Here is an 18,239-nt window from a genome sequence, read left to right on the forward strand (position 1 = left end):
ACATCAGATTTTTTTTTTTAAGATTTTATTTATTTATTTGGCAGGCAGAGATCACAAGTAGGCAGAGAGGCAGGCAGAGAGAGAGGCGGGAAACAAGCTCTCTGCTGAGTAGAGAGCCCGATGTGGGGCTTGATCCCAGGATCCCAGGATCCCAGGATCATGACATGAGCCGAAGGCAGAGGCTTTAACCTACTGAGCCACCCAGGTGTCCTCAACATCAGATTTTACCAGAACACTAAGTTATGGTTCAAGAAGATATGGAGATCATTACACATTTAAATTAATTATATATAACTTATATAACTTATCAGCCATACCTCACAAGGGTTACATTCCAGGGTTAAACAACAACACCAAAAAAATCTTTTTTTTTTTTTTTTTTCAATGTAGAAAAGAAGAGAGACGGGGTGCCTAGGTGGTTCAGTGGGTTAAGCCTCTGCCTTCGGCTCAGGTCATGATCTCAGGGTCCTGGGATCGAGCCCTACCTGGGGCTCTCTGCTCAGCAGGGGCCTGTTCCCCCCCCACCCCCACCACCTGCCTCTCTGCCTACCTGTGATCTCTGTCAAATAAATAAAATCTTTTTAAAAGAAAAGGAAAGAAAAGAGGCAATAAAGTGGGTCCAAGGCACATACTCATGTGTCTCTATCACCAAAGCAACATTTGGCAGAGAGTTTGGTGTGTAGTGAATATACATTCAAAGAATCAGTGTGTGAGTGTTATCTAAAAGGGAGGCGTATGGGAAGTGAAGCCATATGCACCTGGACATCTCCCCCGACACCTCCAACCATGGGGTCTTCTTCTAAAACTTTCACCATCTCCACAGAGGAGGCAGGGTCAAGCATGGTGTCAGAATCACAGACCTGCAAAGAAGAAAGCAGAAATGAGTTAAAGAAGAGGAAGAAGTAGGAGTGTGGTCACTACTGTCAAAACTGAGCACACAGATTAGGCCTTCAGCTTGACTGTCACAGGGCCTCAATAAGCAAGTACTGCAGGGATGACAGCTTGTTTTGCCATGACCATTACAAACAGCATGCTCAGTACTAAAGGAAATGGCATAGCTGGAAGAAACAGGCGCAGTGCTAGGTGTGCCCTGCAGGCTAAGCAGGTTGTCTTGGTTTACTACCACTATTCCTCATCTTGGCAATGAAAGTCTTATGTCCCAGGTAACATCCCAGTTTTCCAGGACTTGGTAAACATCTTAGGTTGGTCACTGAGGTCTTTTTTTTTATTGTTGTTGCTATTGTCTTAGACAAGCCCTTTATGCAACTTATCCCTCAGGTCTGAATGATGGTCAGAAGATCCTATGAAGACTATTGAAAGAGAGCATGTTTAACAATAATTTCCCCCCTATTTTAATATGATGACTAAAAGACTGGAAAGCAATTCTCTTACGTCTGGTCTGTTAAGAGCTGGACTTAGCCACTGATACAGCATCAGGAAGGGAACTAGCATGATCTGCAGACCACCTGCTTATTCTAAAACATTAAGTATTTATCTAGCCCTTTGTGTGTAATGTAAATTATCGTTAAGTCATTCTACAAATGCTAATAGTTGTTCTTAAAAACAATCTTTCTATGGGTCCAAAAAAGTAATTCTGAAACGAAACCAAACTATAGCTTCAAGAAAATTATTGGGGTTAGTCTTTACCAATGAACCTCTGAGAGCCCCTTCTGTTGGAGCTCTAAGGGCTCAGGGTTATAAATACTTTTCTTTCCAGCCTGATTTCTGAGCCTACTGGAAAATGAGACAGAAAAATAAGGGAGATGAGACCAAAATATTACCTATATAATCTTAAAGAGAATACAGAGAACAGATCTAATTACCTGTGGAATAGCAGGTTTCATAATTACACTTTCCTGTATTAGACAGACCTATCAAGTCCAAGTAACATCTAAGTGGGGTCAGCCTCCTCCTTCAAATAACCTGCATTCCCTTCTAAAAGGATGGAAGATGCCAGCTTCTTGGTGGTAGCCCACTCCCAGAAGAAAGGGGAAAGGAGGAGCCAGCAAACCCCTCTGCTATACTCACTAATCAGATGAAATCATTTGGGGAGGAAGAAGTGAGGCCACTGAGAAAGGCTACTACTGCCAGGTAGGTTACACCTGTGAACAGACCTTCTAACACATGATCAAAGAAAAGCAGAAGTAGGGAAATGCTCCCAGCTCTCTATCCCTGATTAATACCAATAAGATAGTATCCTTTTCTGGACACGGCAGCAAAGCCTAGTAGAAAAAAAATTGATCAGAGTTGACCGGTAATGAACCAGTTTCACTCACATCCCCATCCAAATAACAACATAACTGATAGGGACTGGAGAGATATCAGCAATTCCCATTATTTTGCCATCAACTCTGACTACACTGTATGGACTTAATCAAAATTTAGTTTATGAGGCGCTTGGGTGCTCAGTGGGTTAAGCCTCTGCGTTCAGCTCAGGTCATGATCTCAGGGTCCTGGGATGGAGCCCCACATCAGGCTCTCTGCTTGGCGGGGAGCCTGCTTCCCCCTCTCCCTCCACCTGCCTCTCTGCTTACTTGTGATCTCTTTGTGTCAAATAAATAAATAAAATCTTAAGAAAAAAAAATTTAATCTATTTACTTGTATCAAAAGTAATTATTTTTACAGTTCTCCATACTACTACATTAAAATAATACGGATTTGATATACTAGTTTAAAAAACAAAACAAAACTAAGAAGCATAAACTGAGTTTAAGGGGCCTCTCTCTCCCCTCCCCCCCCATATACAGTATGAGTCTCTCACATAAATAACTATGGAATTTCAACATTTTATTTTATTTTTAAAGATTTTATTTATTCATCTGACAGAGAAAGAGACAGTGAAAGAGGGAACACAAGCAGGGGGAGTGAAAAAGGGAGACACAGGCATCCTGCTGAGCAGGGAGCCCAATGCGGGGCTGATGGGGGGCTTGATCACGACCCCAGCCCGAAGGCAAGTGCCTAACAACTGAGCCACCCAGGTGCCCTAGAAATTCAACTTTTTTTTTTGGACAGACAGAGATCACAAGTAGGCAGAGAGGCAGATTGGAGGACGCAGGATCCCTGCTGAGCAGACAGCCCTATGCGGGAGCTGGGGTGGAGCTGAATCCCAGGACCCTGAGATCATGACCTGAGCCGAAAGCAGAGGATTTAACCCACTGAGCCACCCAGGCGCCCCGAAGTTCAACATTTTTAAAACTGTGTCTGTCTCCATTTTACTAACAGCTACATTTTTCTGCAAAAAATATTAACATATATTAATGAATATAATGTTGGTGAAGACAGCAATTTAAACGCATTATTGAAACTTGTAAATTAAAAGTATACAGGGTATTCGGTTATAACCTTATAAACTCTCTGGATTTAACTATCATAGTAATTTTAGGGTTAACATCTGAATTTTTTATTTTATTTTACTGGTTTAGAAGCATTTATTTTCTAAATAAAAACCGTTTATGTTGCTTCATTTTTCAGCATTCTGTTTTGGTCCGGCATGATCTCACTTAGGCAACAGCAAGGCATTAGTTTTTCACCATAGAAAATAGGATTTTACTAATGCTTGGGTTGGTATGCTAGCCTCAAGCCTTAACAAATTTCTCCAGAAGTGACTTTTTGCCTCTCGCGTGCCTTGTCTATTCACCGGTTTGTAAATGGATGGTGGCAAGCTTGTCCAGCCCTTCATGAGGGTAGAAGCTGTGAAGGCAAGAGTTCAAACCACCTTCAGCATCCAGCATCCTGAGTCTATGGCCACACCCACCTCTATTGACTCAGGCTGGGAAAGGTAAAACCGGAAAGCTAAAATAAGCCTAAAAACAACAGGAAGGGGGCAATCTAGAATTAATGTTTAAGTAACTCCGCCTTGTGAGCAGAGGCAAGCCAAGGGAACTGCCCCTTTGAAATGACTAACCGTGAACCAAACTTCTGAGGTTCTGAATATTTAAATGGGTCCTGTCCTTGCCAGTTTCCAACAGCAAAGCGCCAGCAGCTCTCTGAGAGAGACTGTTCTCATGGTGGGTTGAGCGGTGTCAGAAGGGAAAGTTCCCACAAGTCTCCTGGGCAGGGATATGCATCAGAAGGATGAAAGTGCTTTAGAGAAACTCAGTTTCTGTGACTGGCTTCCAACTTGGAACCATACAGAGAAGACACACGTGGCCCCTGGGTATGGGCGACATCCAAAGCTGTGACGCATTCCGTATTTAAAAAAAAAAGAAGAAGAAGAAGAAAAAGAGAAATAAGAAGCTCAAAATCTGGGTTTCTGGATGCTCTTTGGTGACAGAATGCCGGCTGGAAAGCCATCATCTGGGACAGTCAGCATGTATGTTCACGGACCTACTAGTATGTATTCATTACTCTCTACCGAGTGCAACTTGAGCCCTTCTGAGTATCTAGTTGCCACCCCACCAATTCTAACAAGCATGTAATTTCATAAATGTTGGCCATTTAGCTCTAGGCTAGACTGTGAGGGACATACACCAGCTGACCTAGAGCTTGACCTCACCTGGGGACAAACTACAGGCCGTGATTTGCCCACAGGAAACAATTAGAGAACAAATCGAAACGTCTCTCTGTTCACACTTGAGTGTCTCCCTGTCATTGGTTTAAAACCACATGATCACGAGTCATAGGATTTCTCACTAGGAGACATGGAAATGAAGTCAGCAAAATCTCACTAAAATGAGTGGAAAATGTCAAGACAAAGACACTTCTGGGAGGAACCAGCCACCTCAGTCTCAGCCACAGAATCATCAACTGAAGTGCCCAACACTGCTCTCTTCCTCCTTCCTCCTGCCCTTTCACAGTCAAGAGGTGGCAGCCTCCCTTACCCCCACCCCCCCAGCTCCCCCCACTTCCACTCCACACTCCCCACCCCTCCCCAACACCCCTCCCGGTCTAAACCAGAGTCTTCAGGCCAAGTCCAGCCTGACACCTGTTATGGTATGGTCCATGGGGTCATAGTGGTTTCTATCTTTTAAATTAACTGAAAAAAAAATTTTTAAGTACTATTTTGTGGGACATGGAAATTATGTGAAATTCAAATTTCAGTATCCGTAAATACAGTTGTACTGGAACTCAAGCATACCTATTCATTGTCATAGCATCTATGGCTACTTTCACACCAAAACAGCAAAATGGAATAGTTGTAATAGAGACCATATGGCCCGCCAAGTCTAATAGTTCCTATCAGGCCTTTTACAAGCAAAGTTTGCCAACCCTGGGACTAAAATAATTGGTTGCAGGGGGAGGGCTCTCTTTCATAAAATTAAAAAAAAAAAAAAAAAAGAAAAAAGTTTAGATTAAGTACGTTCTAAACCCAATTTTAATTCTAGTGGATTTTTTTTTTAAACATTGCCTCCATCTTTATGTGTTGTATGAACAGGAAAGGCATAAAGGGTGCAAAACATTAGGTAAGGTAGATTTTTTTCCTTTGGCCAAGATTTGCCCATTATAAGGACAAATGCCTTCAGAGTCAAGAGGTCTTGGGGCCTGTATCTCATAATTTCTGAGAACTTTAACAAGTCATTTACCATCTGAATGGTACTGGAGTGAGCTTCTCCATATCAAAGTCCCTTGTAAACTGAAAAGGACCATAGAAAAGTACACCATTAGCACAAGGTAATAATCTTTACATTTTTGTGCTAAGTAAACCCATAACCTATGGAATCATGACAATCCTTACCACAAATGGATGGCTCAGCAGAGAATCTCTAGAATGACCGTAGGAATTGATTACATATTGATGATCTCTTATCTCAATGAACAAATTCAATGTGTCTGCAACTATCTGTAATTCAGTTACAAACTATTAGTTTGTAGTCTATTACATCCATTATTAGAATATAAATTCATTCCAACTAATCTCATTGATCTTAAATTTAACCTAACAAAACCCTCCTTTAGAAATATTACCTATTCTACCAAATGTTCAAATTCTAAGACCCAAGACTAAAGTAAAATGTTAAGTCTCTGTGTTTCACTTTTTTAAATGTTTCACTTTTTTTTAACGGGTTTCCTTTCAGACCGCCTGGTGGATCTCCCCACCCCCACCTCCACCCCCATACTGCTTCAAAGGGCATTGAGAGCTACACAGATTAAGAGAAAATCTTAATTACTCGGGCTGTTACTCAATGAGTTAACAGGTTGAAAGTAAATCAGGACCCCTTCTGTTGCTACTGCCTTTATCCTTTACCTACTTGCAAGGCTTGACCCTTCATCTTAACCTTGACCCAGGGAAACTATTTTTTTCTGTACTCTTGGTCATGACCCTGCTACCAGCTTTCCTGACCCAGCTTTACCATGAAGTAAATGGAGTCTCCCTCCTTCCCCCCTCCTTTCCCTCAGGGCATTTCTCTAGCGGAAAAGGGATAGGTCAGAACCACCACCAAAAATCACTACTTTTTAGTGATTTTATTTATTTACTAGTTATTTACTAGCAAACACAAGATGGTGCCCTCCTTGAACTCTTACCAGTTTAGTACCAGAAGAAACACACTACTGTAGAAGAGAAAGTACCATGCAAATACTGGAACCAAACAGATCGGTCTCAATCCACCATTCACGAAGTTTGTATAAACTTGGACTAGTTTCTTGACCGTGGTGCCCTCACCTCACCTTTCTAAGCCTTCACCACTCAGATGGAAAATACGGACCCTCACATCCCCTGAAGTTTGTTGTGTTGGTAAGTTAATTCGATAATGCATGTAAAACACTGAATAATGGCCAGGTCATAGTAAATACTCAATAAAAGGAAGACATAAAGAGATAAACCTAAACCAGAAGTGACAAACCAAAAACAGAGGACCCTAAGCTAAGGACACTCATCTAAAGAGAAGGGGTCTTTCATATCCTTACTGTGAGTACGTGAAGGCTAAGGGAAAGAGGAAACTGATGCCTACTCCAATACCCAATAAGCTGAAGTTAAGAAAGCTGAATCCTGGTGCGCCTGGGTGGCTCAGTGGGTTAAAGCCTCTGCCTTCAGCTCAGGTCATGATCCCAGGATCATGCATCTGGCTCTCTGCTCAGCAGGAAGCCTGCTTCCTCCTCTCTCTCTGCCTGCCTCTCTGCCTACTTGTGATCTCTCTCCCTCTGTCAAGTAAATTTAAAAAATCTTAAAAAAAAAAAAAAAGAAAGAAAAAAAAGAAAGAAAGAAAGAAAGAAAGAAAGAAAACTGAATCCTGGGCAGGCAATGTAAAAGATTAGGTCACTCACTAGAGAAAAGAAATTTAAATAAATAAATAAATAAATAAAGAGCAGTTTGCAGCTGATTGGTATTCATTCATAACCTTGAATGTACCCTTGGGGTGTAACGTGTGAAAGTTCATCCTTTCCCAAAGGATAGACCCTGGGCCCATTAAAACTTATAAAAGTGTTTGCTGCATCTTGACTTCATGCCTCATTGACGTTGAACCTGCTGAATGTGATACAATTTAAAAGAGGAAAATGCTCTCTGGTTTTGCAAGTATCTAAAAGTATGGGACAGAATTTTATTTTTTAAGGGGCGCCTGGGTGGCTCAGTGGGTTAAGTCTCTGCCTTTGGCTCAGGTCATGATCTCAGGGTACTGGGATCAAGTCCCGCATTGGGCTCTCTGCTCAGCAGGGAGCCTGCTTCTCCCTCTCTCCCTGCCTCTCTGCCTACTTGTGATCTCTCTGTCAAATAAATAAATAAAATCTTAAAAAAAATTTATTTTTTAAACATGGACTTAAGAATTCAATTATCTGCCAAGAAAGAGCACATAATTTGGTTGGGAACACAGACATGCAGGAGATGGGGGAACTAAACAATAAGAATGGAAAATAACCTTTACAAAAAAACAGAATATTGCACACAATTTAAAATTTCTCATATAACCAAAAAGGTTATTCAAAAGTTCATAGTATATGGTAATTAATTTTATTATAACAAACTTCTAGGACCTTATCAATATTGCATGATACTTTCAACTTTTAAAAAATCTTGATTTTCTATTTATTTGGATTCTGGATAAATGGAACTTACAGGTAAGCTATAGCTAAATTTACTAGCCTCAGATTAAAGTGGCAAATACAAAATCATAAAATCTAAAAATTTTAGAGCTTAAAAAGACACTTTGAAATTCATTAGTTTGGATTCTGGATAAATGGAACTTACAGGTAAGCTATAGCTAAATTTACTAGCCTCAGATTAAAGTGGCAAATACAAAATCATAAAATCTAAAAATTTTAGAGCTTAAAAAGACACTTTGAAATTCATTAGTAAAACCATTCCAGAAAAAAAAAAATACCCTCAAAGAAAAAAAAGATAAGGGGTACCTGGGTGGGTCAGTGGGTTAAAGCCTCTGCCTTCGGCTCAAGTCATGATCTCAGGGTCCTGGGATCGAGCCCCACATCGGGCTCTCTGCTCAGCAGGGAGCCTGCTTCCCCCTTTCTCTCGGCCTGCCTCTCTGCCTACTTGTGATCTCTCTATCTGTTAAATAAATAAATAAGTGAAATAAAAAATAAAATAAAGATAATCTTTTGTGAGAGGAAGGAAGATAAGGAAGACCACCTTTTCTTACATCAATTGAGATTACGAAAAGGGGTTCAAATCTAGTCAATGAACATCTAAGACCATCATGAACACCTAAGACAATCATAGACATCTAAGCAATTTGGCCCTTCTCTGTTGCTTTAAAAAAAAAAAAATAGGAAGATATATGCCTTTCTTGGTAGAATGAATTATCCAAACTATTGTAAAATAATTACTGACTTTGGTCAACCTAGAATCTCTTCAAAACATGAAGGTTAAAAAAGGAGTCATTGGTCATTCTCTTTTTAGGAAGGCTTACACATGAGTGAAAAAAGTCACAGAAGGTGCAAAAAAAAAAAAAAAAAAAAAGTGACAAGCCAGCTGGGAACATGGGAAACCAAATGTTATCACCTTTAAGGCTTAAGCCATTGAAACACCCTTATTCCAAATGGTTGGAATTCTCATTCTAAAGAAGGAAGTCAGGAAATCCCATTATGGTGCCACTTAACACAGGGCTTACATTCAAGAATCCAAATTTGGGGCAAAGGGCAGATTAAAAATGAAAGTGAGGGGAAGCTGACTGGCTCAGCCAGTCGAGTGTGCAAATCTTGATCTCAGGGTTGTGAATTTGAGCCCCATATTGGGTACAGGGATTACTCAAAAATAAAATCTTAAAAAAGAGAATACAATAAAAATGACAAAATAAAAATGAAAGTGGAAAAACGGGACAGTAACTGCTAAATGAAAAGTAAATTCTGGTAACCCCCTCCCCCCATTTTTTGGCTTTGTTTTTTGATTATACTCATGCAAAGTCTAGGTGTATTGCCAGAAAGAAATTAAAATGTCAGAGGAATTAAAATTATCCTGGAAAATTTTTTAAAAAGAAGAAGAAGAAGGGGGCACCTGGGTGGCTCAGTAGGTTAAAGCCTCTGCCTTCAGTTCAGGTCATGATCTCAGGGTCCTGGATTGAGTCCCCCATCAGGCTCTCTGCACAGCAGGTTGTCTGCTTCCCCCCTCCCCAACCCCTGCCTGCCCACTTGTGATCTTTCTGTCTCTGTCAAATAAAAAAAAGTCTTTAAAGAAGAAGATGAAGAAGAGAAAGAAGAAGAACCAACTATACTGAGTTAAAGCTCTGAGCTCAGGATGTATCTCAAAGATCATTTGTTCTACCATAGCAAGAAAACAAGAGTCAGGTCTAGAATTCAGATTGCCCCATTCCCATTCCTATTTCAACATATTCTAATCTCACCCCCTAGTATGAACAATACAAGAAGACACAACATTCTCAACATTGGCCCTCGGAGTATTTGAATTCCTTAGGTTTCCCATAGAGAACAAGAACCAAGGCAATATGACATCGGGTGATTCTCACAATCCTTGACAGTTATGTCCTACAAAGTTTCCACGAACACCACTTAGAGAACACTGAAACAATTGCCTCTGGCACAAATATGGGGTTCAGTTCCTCTGAGCCTCTGACTGCAAATTTTTGTCTATGGATCAATACCGAATCCTGTTTTATTTGCATTTCTGTTTAAATACATCTTAAAATGTGAATTTGAGTCATTAACATTGAATTCAAGGCCAACAGCACTTTACTGACCTCTGAATGAAGCCCCCCAACAAATCCAGCTCCTCCGTGAGGCAGTCCCACTAGCCAGCACTCAGCACTACACTTGGGGAGCACTTTAAACAGCCGTATCACCCACAGAAGGCACAACAATGTGAGAAACATGATACGAAACAGATTATGAAGCTCCTTGTTTACGCTGTGCTGTACCATGTACAGGACAGTTGAGAGCACAGTCTTCTCTGACCTCAGTTGGGAACATGCACGTCAGGTGACTCAAATTGTATGCTGTTCTCCACGTCTGCAAATGATCCCCACGGCACTGCAAGTACTGATTTGGGGCTTACAAGTACATCTTAGTGAGTGGGGTCATTTACAAATACAGACTCCATGAATAATGAAGGTCAGCTCTACAATTTTGAATAATTCAGTCTTACTTTTTTCCTGCTAAAGGAAACATGGATACCTAGGATACTGTCAAGAGCAATTAATCAGGGCGCCTGGGTGGCTCAGGTCATGATCTCAGGGTCCTGGGATCAAGCCCTACATCGGGCTCTGTGCTCAGCAGGGAGCCTGCTTCCCCCCCACCCCACCCCCGCCTGCCTCTCTCCCTACTTGTGATCTGTCAAATAAATAGATAAAATCTTAAAAAAAAAATTAATTAATCATAAAATTGTCTCCTCTAATCTTCCCCAGTAGAAAATGTTTATGCTTAGTATGTTATTTTGTGCCTGGACAATCCCTAATACACACATCAGGGGATGATGATAGTTACACCTCGGTCACATGGTTACCAGTGGCCACTTAGGTTGGAAAATCCATGTTCGGTAAAAAGACATAAGAATAAAGAAATTACATAATCTAGATATCAAAGTACAACTAAAAAGTCTTCTGAAATTGTTAATAAGTAATAAACAACATAAAAAGGAACTACAATATAATCTGAAAACTATTTCAAAATAGGGAAAATTAGAAAGGTCTATGCTGGGGGCGCCTGGGTGGCTCAGTGGGTTAAGCCGCTGCCTTCGGCTCAGGTCATGATCTCAGGGTCCTGGGATCGAGTCCCGCATCGGGCTCTCTGCTCAGCAGGGAGCCTGCTTCCTCCTCTCTCTCTCTCTGCCTGCCTCTCTGCCTACTTGTGATCTCTCTCTGTCAAATAAATAAATAAAATCTTAAAAAAAAAAAAAAAGAAAGGTCTATGCTGTCAAGTATCAAATTTGAGAATCTATAGGTCAAGTATTTGCTGCGGAGGATTTTAACTTTGCTCATTGTGCTTTTCCATATTTTTAAATACACCGCCATGTGTTACTATACTAAATTAAAAAGCTAATAGAAGTACTATTTTGCAAAAGTAAGACAGACTTTGCCCTACCTTACTTAAGCCATATGAGACAGATCTGTCTCTCTTTGGAAGAAAAAAAAGTTCTTTCCAGAAAACACTTTGATTCGAAATTCAGAAAATCTTCCCCATTCTCCTCTTTTATTTCTCATTTCCTTCTTTTCTCACTTCATTATTTATGTTTTCCTGTATTCTTTATCTCAGAAAGCAGCCACTAGCATCCTAGGTGAATTTGCTACTACACTGGCTTTCTCCCAGCTAAAGCTTCTCTCTCTGTATTCTAGGTTGGTGTTAATTATTTGAAAGGCTTTAGGCGGAGACGACCAGACAGGAGAGCTGAGACAGGTGGAGGGACAGGCAGTAGAGCCTTGCAGTGGTGGAGATCAGAGGGAACTGCTCCAGAGTACCCAGGCGCATATGCAGAAAGGTTCACCTTGAGACAGGAGGTGAAGCTGGGAACCCTTGCGACTGTGAACAAGGAAGAGAGAAGATGACCTTGACAGCATTGAGAAGCAGTACCTTTGATTTTCTCTTGTAGGAGGCAGGGCTATGTGTTAATAGCTAAGGAGGAAGTTTGGGTAGGTGCTGGGAGGGCGGTGAAGGAATGAAATAATAGGTCATGAGAGCAATAGGCGGGACAACTACTCAAGGTCAAGTGGAAAGAGAGCTAACCAGTGCCCAAGACCCAGCTGCAACCAGAGGAGACCAATCACCTTGGCTGCGTCTGCACAGCTAAGCAGTGTCTTCAGCCACATTAGCAAGCCTGTGTGTGCTGCCCCAACCCTGTGTTCTCTTGTGTGTGAGCACCTGCTCTTCCCATTCAGTCACTTAAATGCTTAGTAGCCAACCTCCTTTAACCCCCTCTCCTTTGTCTTTCTGCTTCGGCTTTGCAACGCTGGGACCCTGGGTCACTCAGAATGGATGGTGAGAATGTGCTGGTTTGAACCATAGGACATTTCCATTTTTATAGGACACACACGATTAAATATCCAGGGATGGAATGAGGGATGACAGCATGGAATCACCTGGATTCCGAATGCCAGAAGGTTTTCAAATACCCTTGTTTGAGAGCATAGAACGGGCTGAGAATTCCAGCAGGATTCAGGGTCCAAGGGAACAGCTGCTGCTTGGGTCAGTCTCTCTGGAGGCCTCAGCCTGATGGAAGGAAAGTTCTCGAACCTGATTAGGGCTCTAGCAAGAAGCCTACTCTAACATTTCACAGTTTGTCCTGGTCAGGCACAGTGTCAAGTTGTCAAGGATACAAACAAAATTCAAAACAAGAATGAAGGGAGAAGGGATTTGGGAAGAACAGGCTTAAAGAAAGAAAGAAAGAAAGAAAGAAAGAAAGAACTCACAATGACATCTTGATTAGAAATGACAAACATAGCAATGGTTTTAACTAGAATTAAAGGCAAAATATCAAAACATGCTTCTTCATTTTAGGCCCAGAGCTTCAGTCTTCAAACCCTCTATAAATTCCCCAGCCATCCCATCACTTCCTTTAAAAGGGTCATTTTAGGGACCCTGGCTGGCTCAAGGCAGTTAAGCTTCTGCCTTCAGTTCGGGTCATGCTCCCAGGGTCCTGGGATCGAGTCCCATGTCTGGCTCCCCCTCCTTCTCCCTCTCTCTCTCTGCCTGCTGCTCCCCCTACTTGTGGGTGTGCTCTCTCTCTCTCTCTCTCTATCAAATAAATAAATAAAACCTTAAAAAATATTTATTAAGATAAGTTAAATAAAAGGATAATTGCCTCCCGTCTCTGGGCCTGACGTTGCATTATGAAAATACATAAAAATGTCCCGAGTTAACTAAAAAGTACCTCAACTGTGACCATTCCAGAAATTAGGAGACTAGGAGAAACTAGAGAATGAAACTATATCAACTCCCCAGAAGATGGTAATACGCAGACTGGTATGAACTGAAGGGAAAAAAAAAAGGTACCTCAAAACTCTTCAGCTATTAACCAAAATTTACCCCCATGGTAATCCCAAACCCCTTATGAGATTGGTTTATTCTATGCAGGAAACTGAGGCTTGGGGAGGTGGTCGGTCCCAGTCGAGGTCGTCCAGCTAGCATCAACAGATTCTGAAGGCAGTGTCCATTCCCAACCCATGACACAGAACCTGTCATCCCACTGCCCATGACTTTGTGGAATCAAGGCCCCTGAAGTATATGACAGTTCTTCTGAAAAGTAGAATTTCACCTATTAGAGGATGAGAAGGGCGTCCCAACGGATTTTCTTAAGTCAGAGATAGGTCTCCCTTTTCCATATCATCATGGCCAAAAACCTAACAAAGTATCTGCAAGACAGTTGCAACGAGCAAATTCACAGGGACCCTACCAACATTCTAAAGAAAACTACAGTGAGAACCAAGAGGGGAGAAACCCAAGGGCGAGCAGTCAGGGAATTAATGACAGACACAGCCTGTCTCATTTTCATGAGAGCAAACACCATCACAAATGCTTTCAAAGGTCAAGTGCAGTGAGTGAGGTAATGCTGTTTGGGGAATGAAATAAACATTACTTTGGTTTTGCTCTGGGAAGGTTTTTTTTTTTTTCTTTGTCTGTTTGTTTTTCTCTTTTTTCCTTTTCTTTCTGTCTCTCAGTTTTGAATTCTTTACCCTTTTAAATCAAAATCATTCTCACCACCCCCATTTTGCCCGGTCTCTGTGAAAAACGTTTTTATAGCCATCTCAAGCCTGCAGATTTTCTCAAGACCCTTCTGCTCGGCAGACACTATTTTCTTACCAGGCTGGAGATTTTAAGACTGTGGAAAATGACGTTGGATTTGTCTTGGCAGAACCGAGGGGGCAGAGAAGGTGAGAGAGGGAGGGAGTAGGAAGGAAGGGTCTCCTGTTCAAAATAATCTTGATTTCCAACCCATAACACTGCATAAGTTAAGCATTTTCGTAGATAGTCTTAACAGTTACACAAGATTTTTTTTTTTTTTCCCCTCTCTTTCAAAATGTGCTTTCAACAGTCAGGCTGTTTTCAAATGAACTGAAAGAAGTACTGTGTTCAGAGAGACAAGGATGGGCTATATAGCACATGCCTGGAGAGATACAAAAGCTGCTTTATTTAAATGTATGTTTGCCCTGGCAGGAATTCGGAAACCCACCTGTACATAATCCACACTGCGTCCCAGCGCTCTGAAGGCCGTGTACATGACTTCTCTTTTTCCACCCCATTTTTGCATGATGCAAATACTTTTGTTGGACAGGACCAACTGGGTGACATGTTGCGAGCTTTCTTTATGCGACTCCTCCGTCTCACCAGGACCTTTCTCGTGGAAGTTGTTCTTCCAGATGTAGGTGGCTGATTTGTCCCTGCCCATGACTTCACTAAAGATGTCCATCATATAGAGGTCGTCTTCCGAGTTCCCGTCTATGACCATGACTACTTTAATCCCCGGGTAGGTCAGCCTCTTCACCGACTGCAAGCATTTTCGTAAGTAGTCTGGATCTTCTTGATACGCGGCGATGCAAAGAGCAACACTTTTGTTCAATTTAATGGGTGTTTCTAGGGATTTTTTCATTTTTCGGTGCTCCAAAAAGGCAAACAGGCTTTGGATGATGAGGTGGGACGCTAAAAAGGCACCGTACAGTCCAAAAGAGAAATAGTAATTATCTGTTTGGATAAATTGGTAGCCGACGATATAAGCAGCGGTGATTCCGAGGAGGAGAGACACTCCGAACAGCGTGGTTCCAATTATTCTCAGGATACACAGAAACCTCTCACAATGCATCTGGAAGAAAATCAAATGATACTGCTGGTTAACCACTCTTGTCCCCTACTTGTTGTAAACATGGCATCATGGGGAGTATTGGGCTAGAAGCACCCGAGAGCTCTAAGCTCACTTTCCTCACTTAATCAGCTGTGTGACTTTCTACCGCCTCAGTTTTCTCATCTACAAAATAGGGATAAAGATGCCCTTCTGGTAGACCCCAGAGGGCTGTTTCAAGAATCAATGGAGGTGATGGTGGCAAGGTGCTACTGGAAACCATAACATGTCAAAAAAAATATGTCAAAGTATTCTTTTTAGCATGTTAGATCACTTACCTAAGGATACACTCTACATAGGAGGCCACAGCTAGGTGTAGAACCTAATTGTTCTAGAGAGCAAGGCATTCTTTCTTCCTATACCACAGGTCCCCCCTACCCCCCAACACTGACCAGTGAAAAATGCATTGGAGATTTTGCTAAATTTCATCTCCTCTCCAATGCAAATCCCTCAGCTCACACCCTCTCCATGCAGCCATCCAAGTTTGGAGATCTGGATTCTAGTACTAACTCTTCCAACAATTAGCTGTGTGTGACCTTGAGTCACTTTACCTCTCTGAGCCTCAGGTTTTTAATCCGTTACATGAGGGAATTTAGACTCCAAATCTCTGCTGACATTGAAAGTTCTTTAAGCCTGGGCACCCGGCAGATAACATCTCTCAAGCCCCTGTAATTCTGATCTGCACTCCCCAGAGGCCTGGGGGGTGGGATTAGATGCTCCAATCCTCTAATCAGAAGTCTGTTTCCTCCAACCACCAGCACAAAAAATCCTGAGGATCAGAAATCTTACTGTAACACAGTCAGCACACAGTAAGTGTTTATAGAAACCATTCATAAATTAAGGAACAAACAGCAACACACTGTAATATATTAGACTTGAAACACATTTCAGCTTTTAATGGTAGCCGGTTGTGTATTCCTCTCTATAGTTTGTGTTATCTCCTAATAAGACTTTGAACAACCAAAGTATAAGAGGACATTTTTTTTTTTAATTTCCTTTTATATCTACAAAGTTAAACATACAAGAGTTACCTGGCATGTGATGGCAAGGTTTCCCACGTACCCAACAATTCTCCGGGCAACAGTGGTTGTCCCATGATTTAATTCAATTCTGACACCATCCCCCCCAATAGCATCAGACCCCACAGGACTGCCTGCATCTCCACAACTTCAGAAACCAGTCCCAAACCCAGGGGGTGACCTGTACTTCTGATCTACCAGTTCTAAATAAGAGGTTCCCAAGACCCACCCACCTTGGGTTTGTTTAGTTTGCCAGAGCGGCTCACAGAGAACTCAGGAAACCAGTTTATTCACTAGATTCCTGGTTTATTTTACGAGGAGCAGCAGCCAGCAAAAAAGGTCTGAAGGAAGGGCACGGAGCTTCCATGCCTCTCCAAGAGCACCACTCCCCCCAAATCTCATTGTGTTCACCAGCCCAGAAGCCCTCTTAATTCTCCTCTTCTGCGTGTCTACGGAGGCTTCATTATACAGGCGTATCTGATTAAATCACCGGCCATTGGCAACTGAACTCAATCTCCAGCCCTTAAAAACTCCCCAGAGGCCTGGAGGGTGGGACTAGATGCTCCAATCCTCTAATCAAATGGTTGGCTCCACTGGCAGTGAGTCCCCACCCTTAGACTGTCTAAAAGTCACCCCATTAACATAATAAAAGACACCTCTATCTTCTCACTTCAAAATACCAAGGGTTTGGGGCACCTGGGTGACTCAGTGGGTTAAAGCCTCTGCCTTCGCCTCAGTTCATGATCTCAGGGTCCTGGGATCGAGCCCTGCATCTGCTCAGCAGGGAGCCTGCTTCTCCCTGCCTACTTATGATCTCTTCTCTCTCTCTGTCAAATAAATAAATAAATAAAATCTTAAAACAAAACAAAAACAAAAAAAACACAAGGGTTTTAGAAGCTCTGTGCCAGGAATAAGATGAAAACCAAATATATATTATCTTACTATAAGCCATGATAACAATCCCTCACCCCGAAGTTCATGTCTTCCTCTTCCAATAATGAACTATAATGAAAGATGTCACTGGTGTTTGTAAACATGGCATCCCCATCTTCAATCATTCACTCTGACTTCGGGGTTTTTGTCATATCTATATATAATTAATACTTGACCTTTTTCTTGAATTCAACCAGCTTTTGAAAGCAAAATAAATCTATTTTAAGTGGAAACTTAAGGTAAGCAATGATCTCTTCAAAGTCTCTGTTTTCCCACTCCACGTTGACTTAAAATTGAATCCCCACCCAGCACCTGGTATGATGTTGGTTGCTACCCGTTGTGTGGCCAACACGTCTCCAAGAGGCATCATTTATAGTCCAGTGCCTGTCATTACACACTGAGGTGGTCCTGAGTGGAAACACATTGTGCTTTGAGGAAACTGTATGACTTCTCCATCAACCGTGTTCCCCCTCCTAAGCACAAGATGGCTTGTGGTGGCTGGCTCTGGTGTTCCAGCTTTTGGAACCCTGACATGGGTCACTTCCCATAGGGACTTGAGGGCGGATCTCCTGCCGTCTCTCTTTTCCTTCCACAGGCTCAATGCGCATACTGACAAGGTCCCCGGGGTTTGCAGAGCCCAAAGATCAAGGAATCTTGGTTTTTGAACAGCCACATGAAAGGGAGCGAGACACCAATCAGGAAGACCTGCCTTGGACGCTCTGTTAGCAAGAATGAATTGCTGAGTTTTGTTTTTTTGCTTACCCACTACGAATTTTGAGTTCACTTCACTCTAACTAATAAAACCCAGGTAATGCAAAGCAGCCTGGAGGGCCAGGATGCTAGCTTGTGGACATTATATTCTTTAGTCAAGAGGAGATAATAGTATTTGTCAAGGCCCCTTCACAGAGCTGCAGTGAGAAGCCAAATCAAAACCAACCCTTATGAAAGGGTTTTAAAAAACCCAAACCATGACAGTTTCAAGTATTGGCTAACAATTAGGAAGCTAAAACAACATACACAAATGCTTGTTCCCCTTCCGGCACTTAACTCAGGACATCAGAGGCTGATAAAGGTAATCTGAACACAACGGAAAATTCTCAGAGCTGGGGAGCGGTGAAACG

At 41.9% G+C, this 18,239-nt stretch overlaps 1 protein-coding gene across 2 annotated transcripts in view; it reads right to left on the bottom strand.

Moving 5' to 3' along the window:
• Positions 1-18,239, bottom strand: part of HAS2 (hyaluronan synthase 2) — a 33,471-nt gene that overhangs the window by 4,064 nt on the left and 11,168 nt on the right. Inside the window, exons 1-3 of one of the 2 annotated variants that reach the window (XM_004743499.3) lie at positions 16,198-16,713; positions 14,504-15,130; positions 759-860 (exon numbers count right to left, since the gene is read on the bottom strand). In XM_004743499.3, coding sequence (XP_004743556.1) covers positions 759-860; positions 14,504-15,130 — 729 coding nt within the window. In that variant the 5' untranslated portion in view covers positions 16,198-16,713. Of the gene's footprint in view, positions 1-758; positions 861-14,503; positions 15,131-16,197; positions 16,714-18,239 lie in introns of those variants that run through there. The other variant, XM_004743498.2, reaches the window with a different exon arrangement.

Source organism: Mustela putorius, unplaced genomic scaffold (assembly GCF_011764305.1).
Source record: "Mustela putorius furo isolate JIRA1106 unplaced genomic scaffold, ASM1176430v1.1 tig00000228_pilon_pilon_pilon, whole genome shotgun sequence".
In the NCBI taxonomy this organism is placed as follows: Eukaryota; Metazoa; Chordata; class Mammalia; order Carnivora; family Mustelidae; genus Mustela; species Mustela putorius.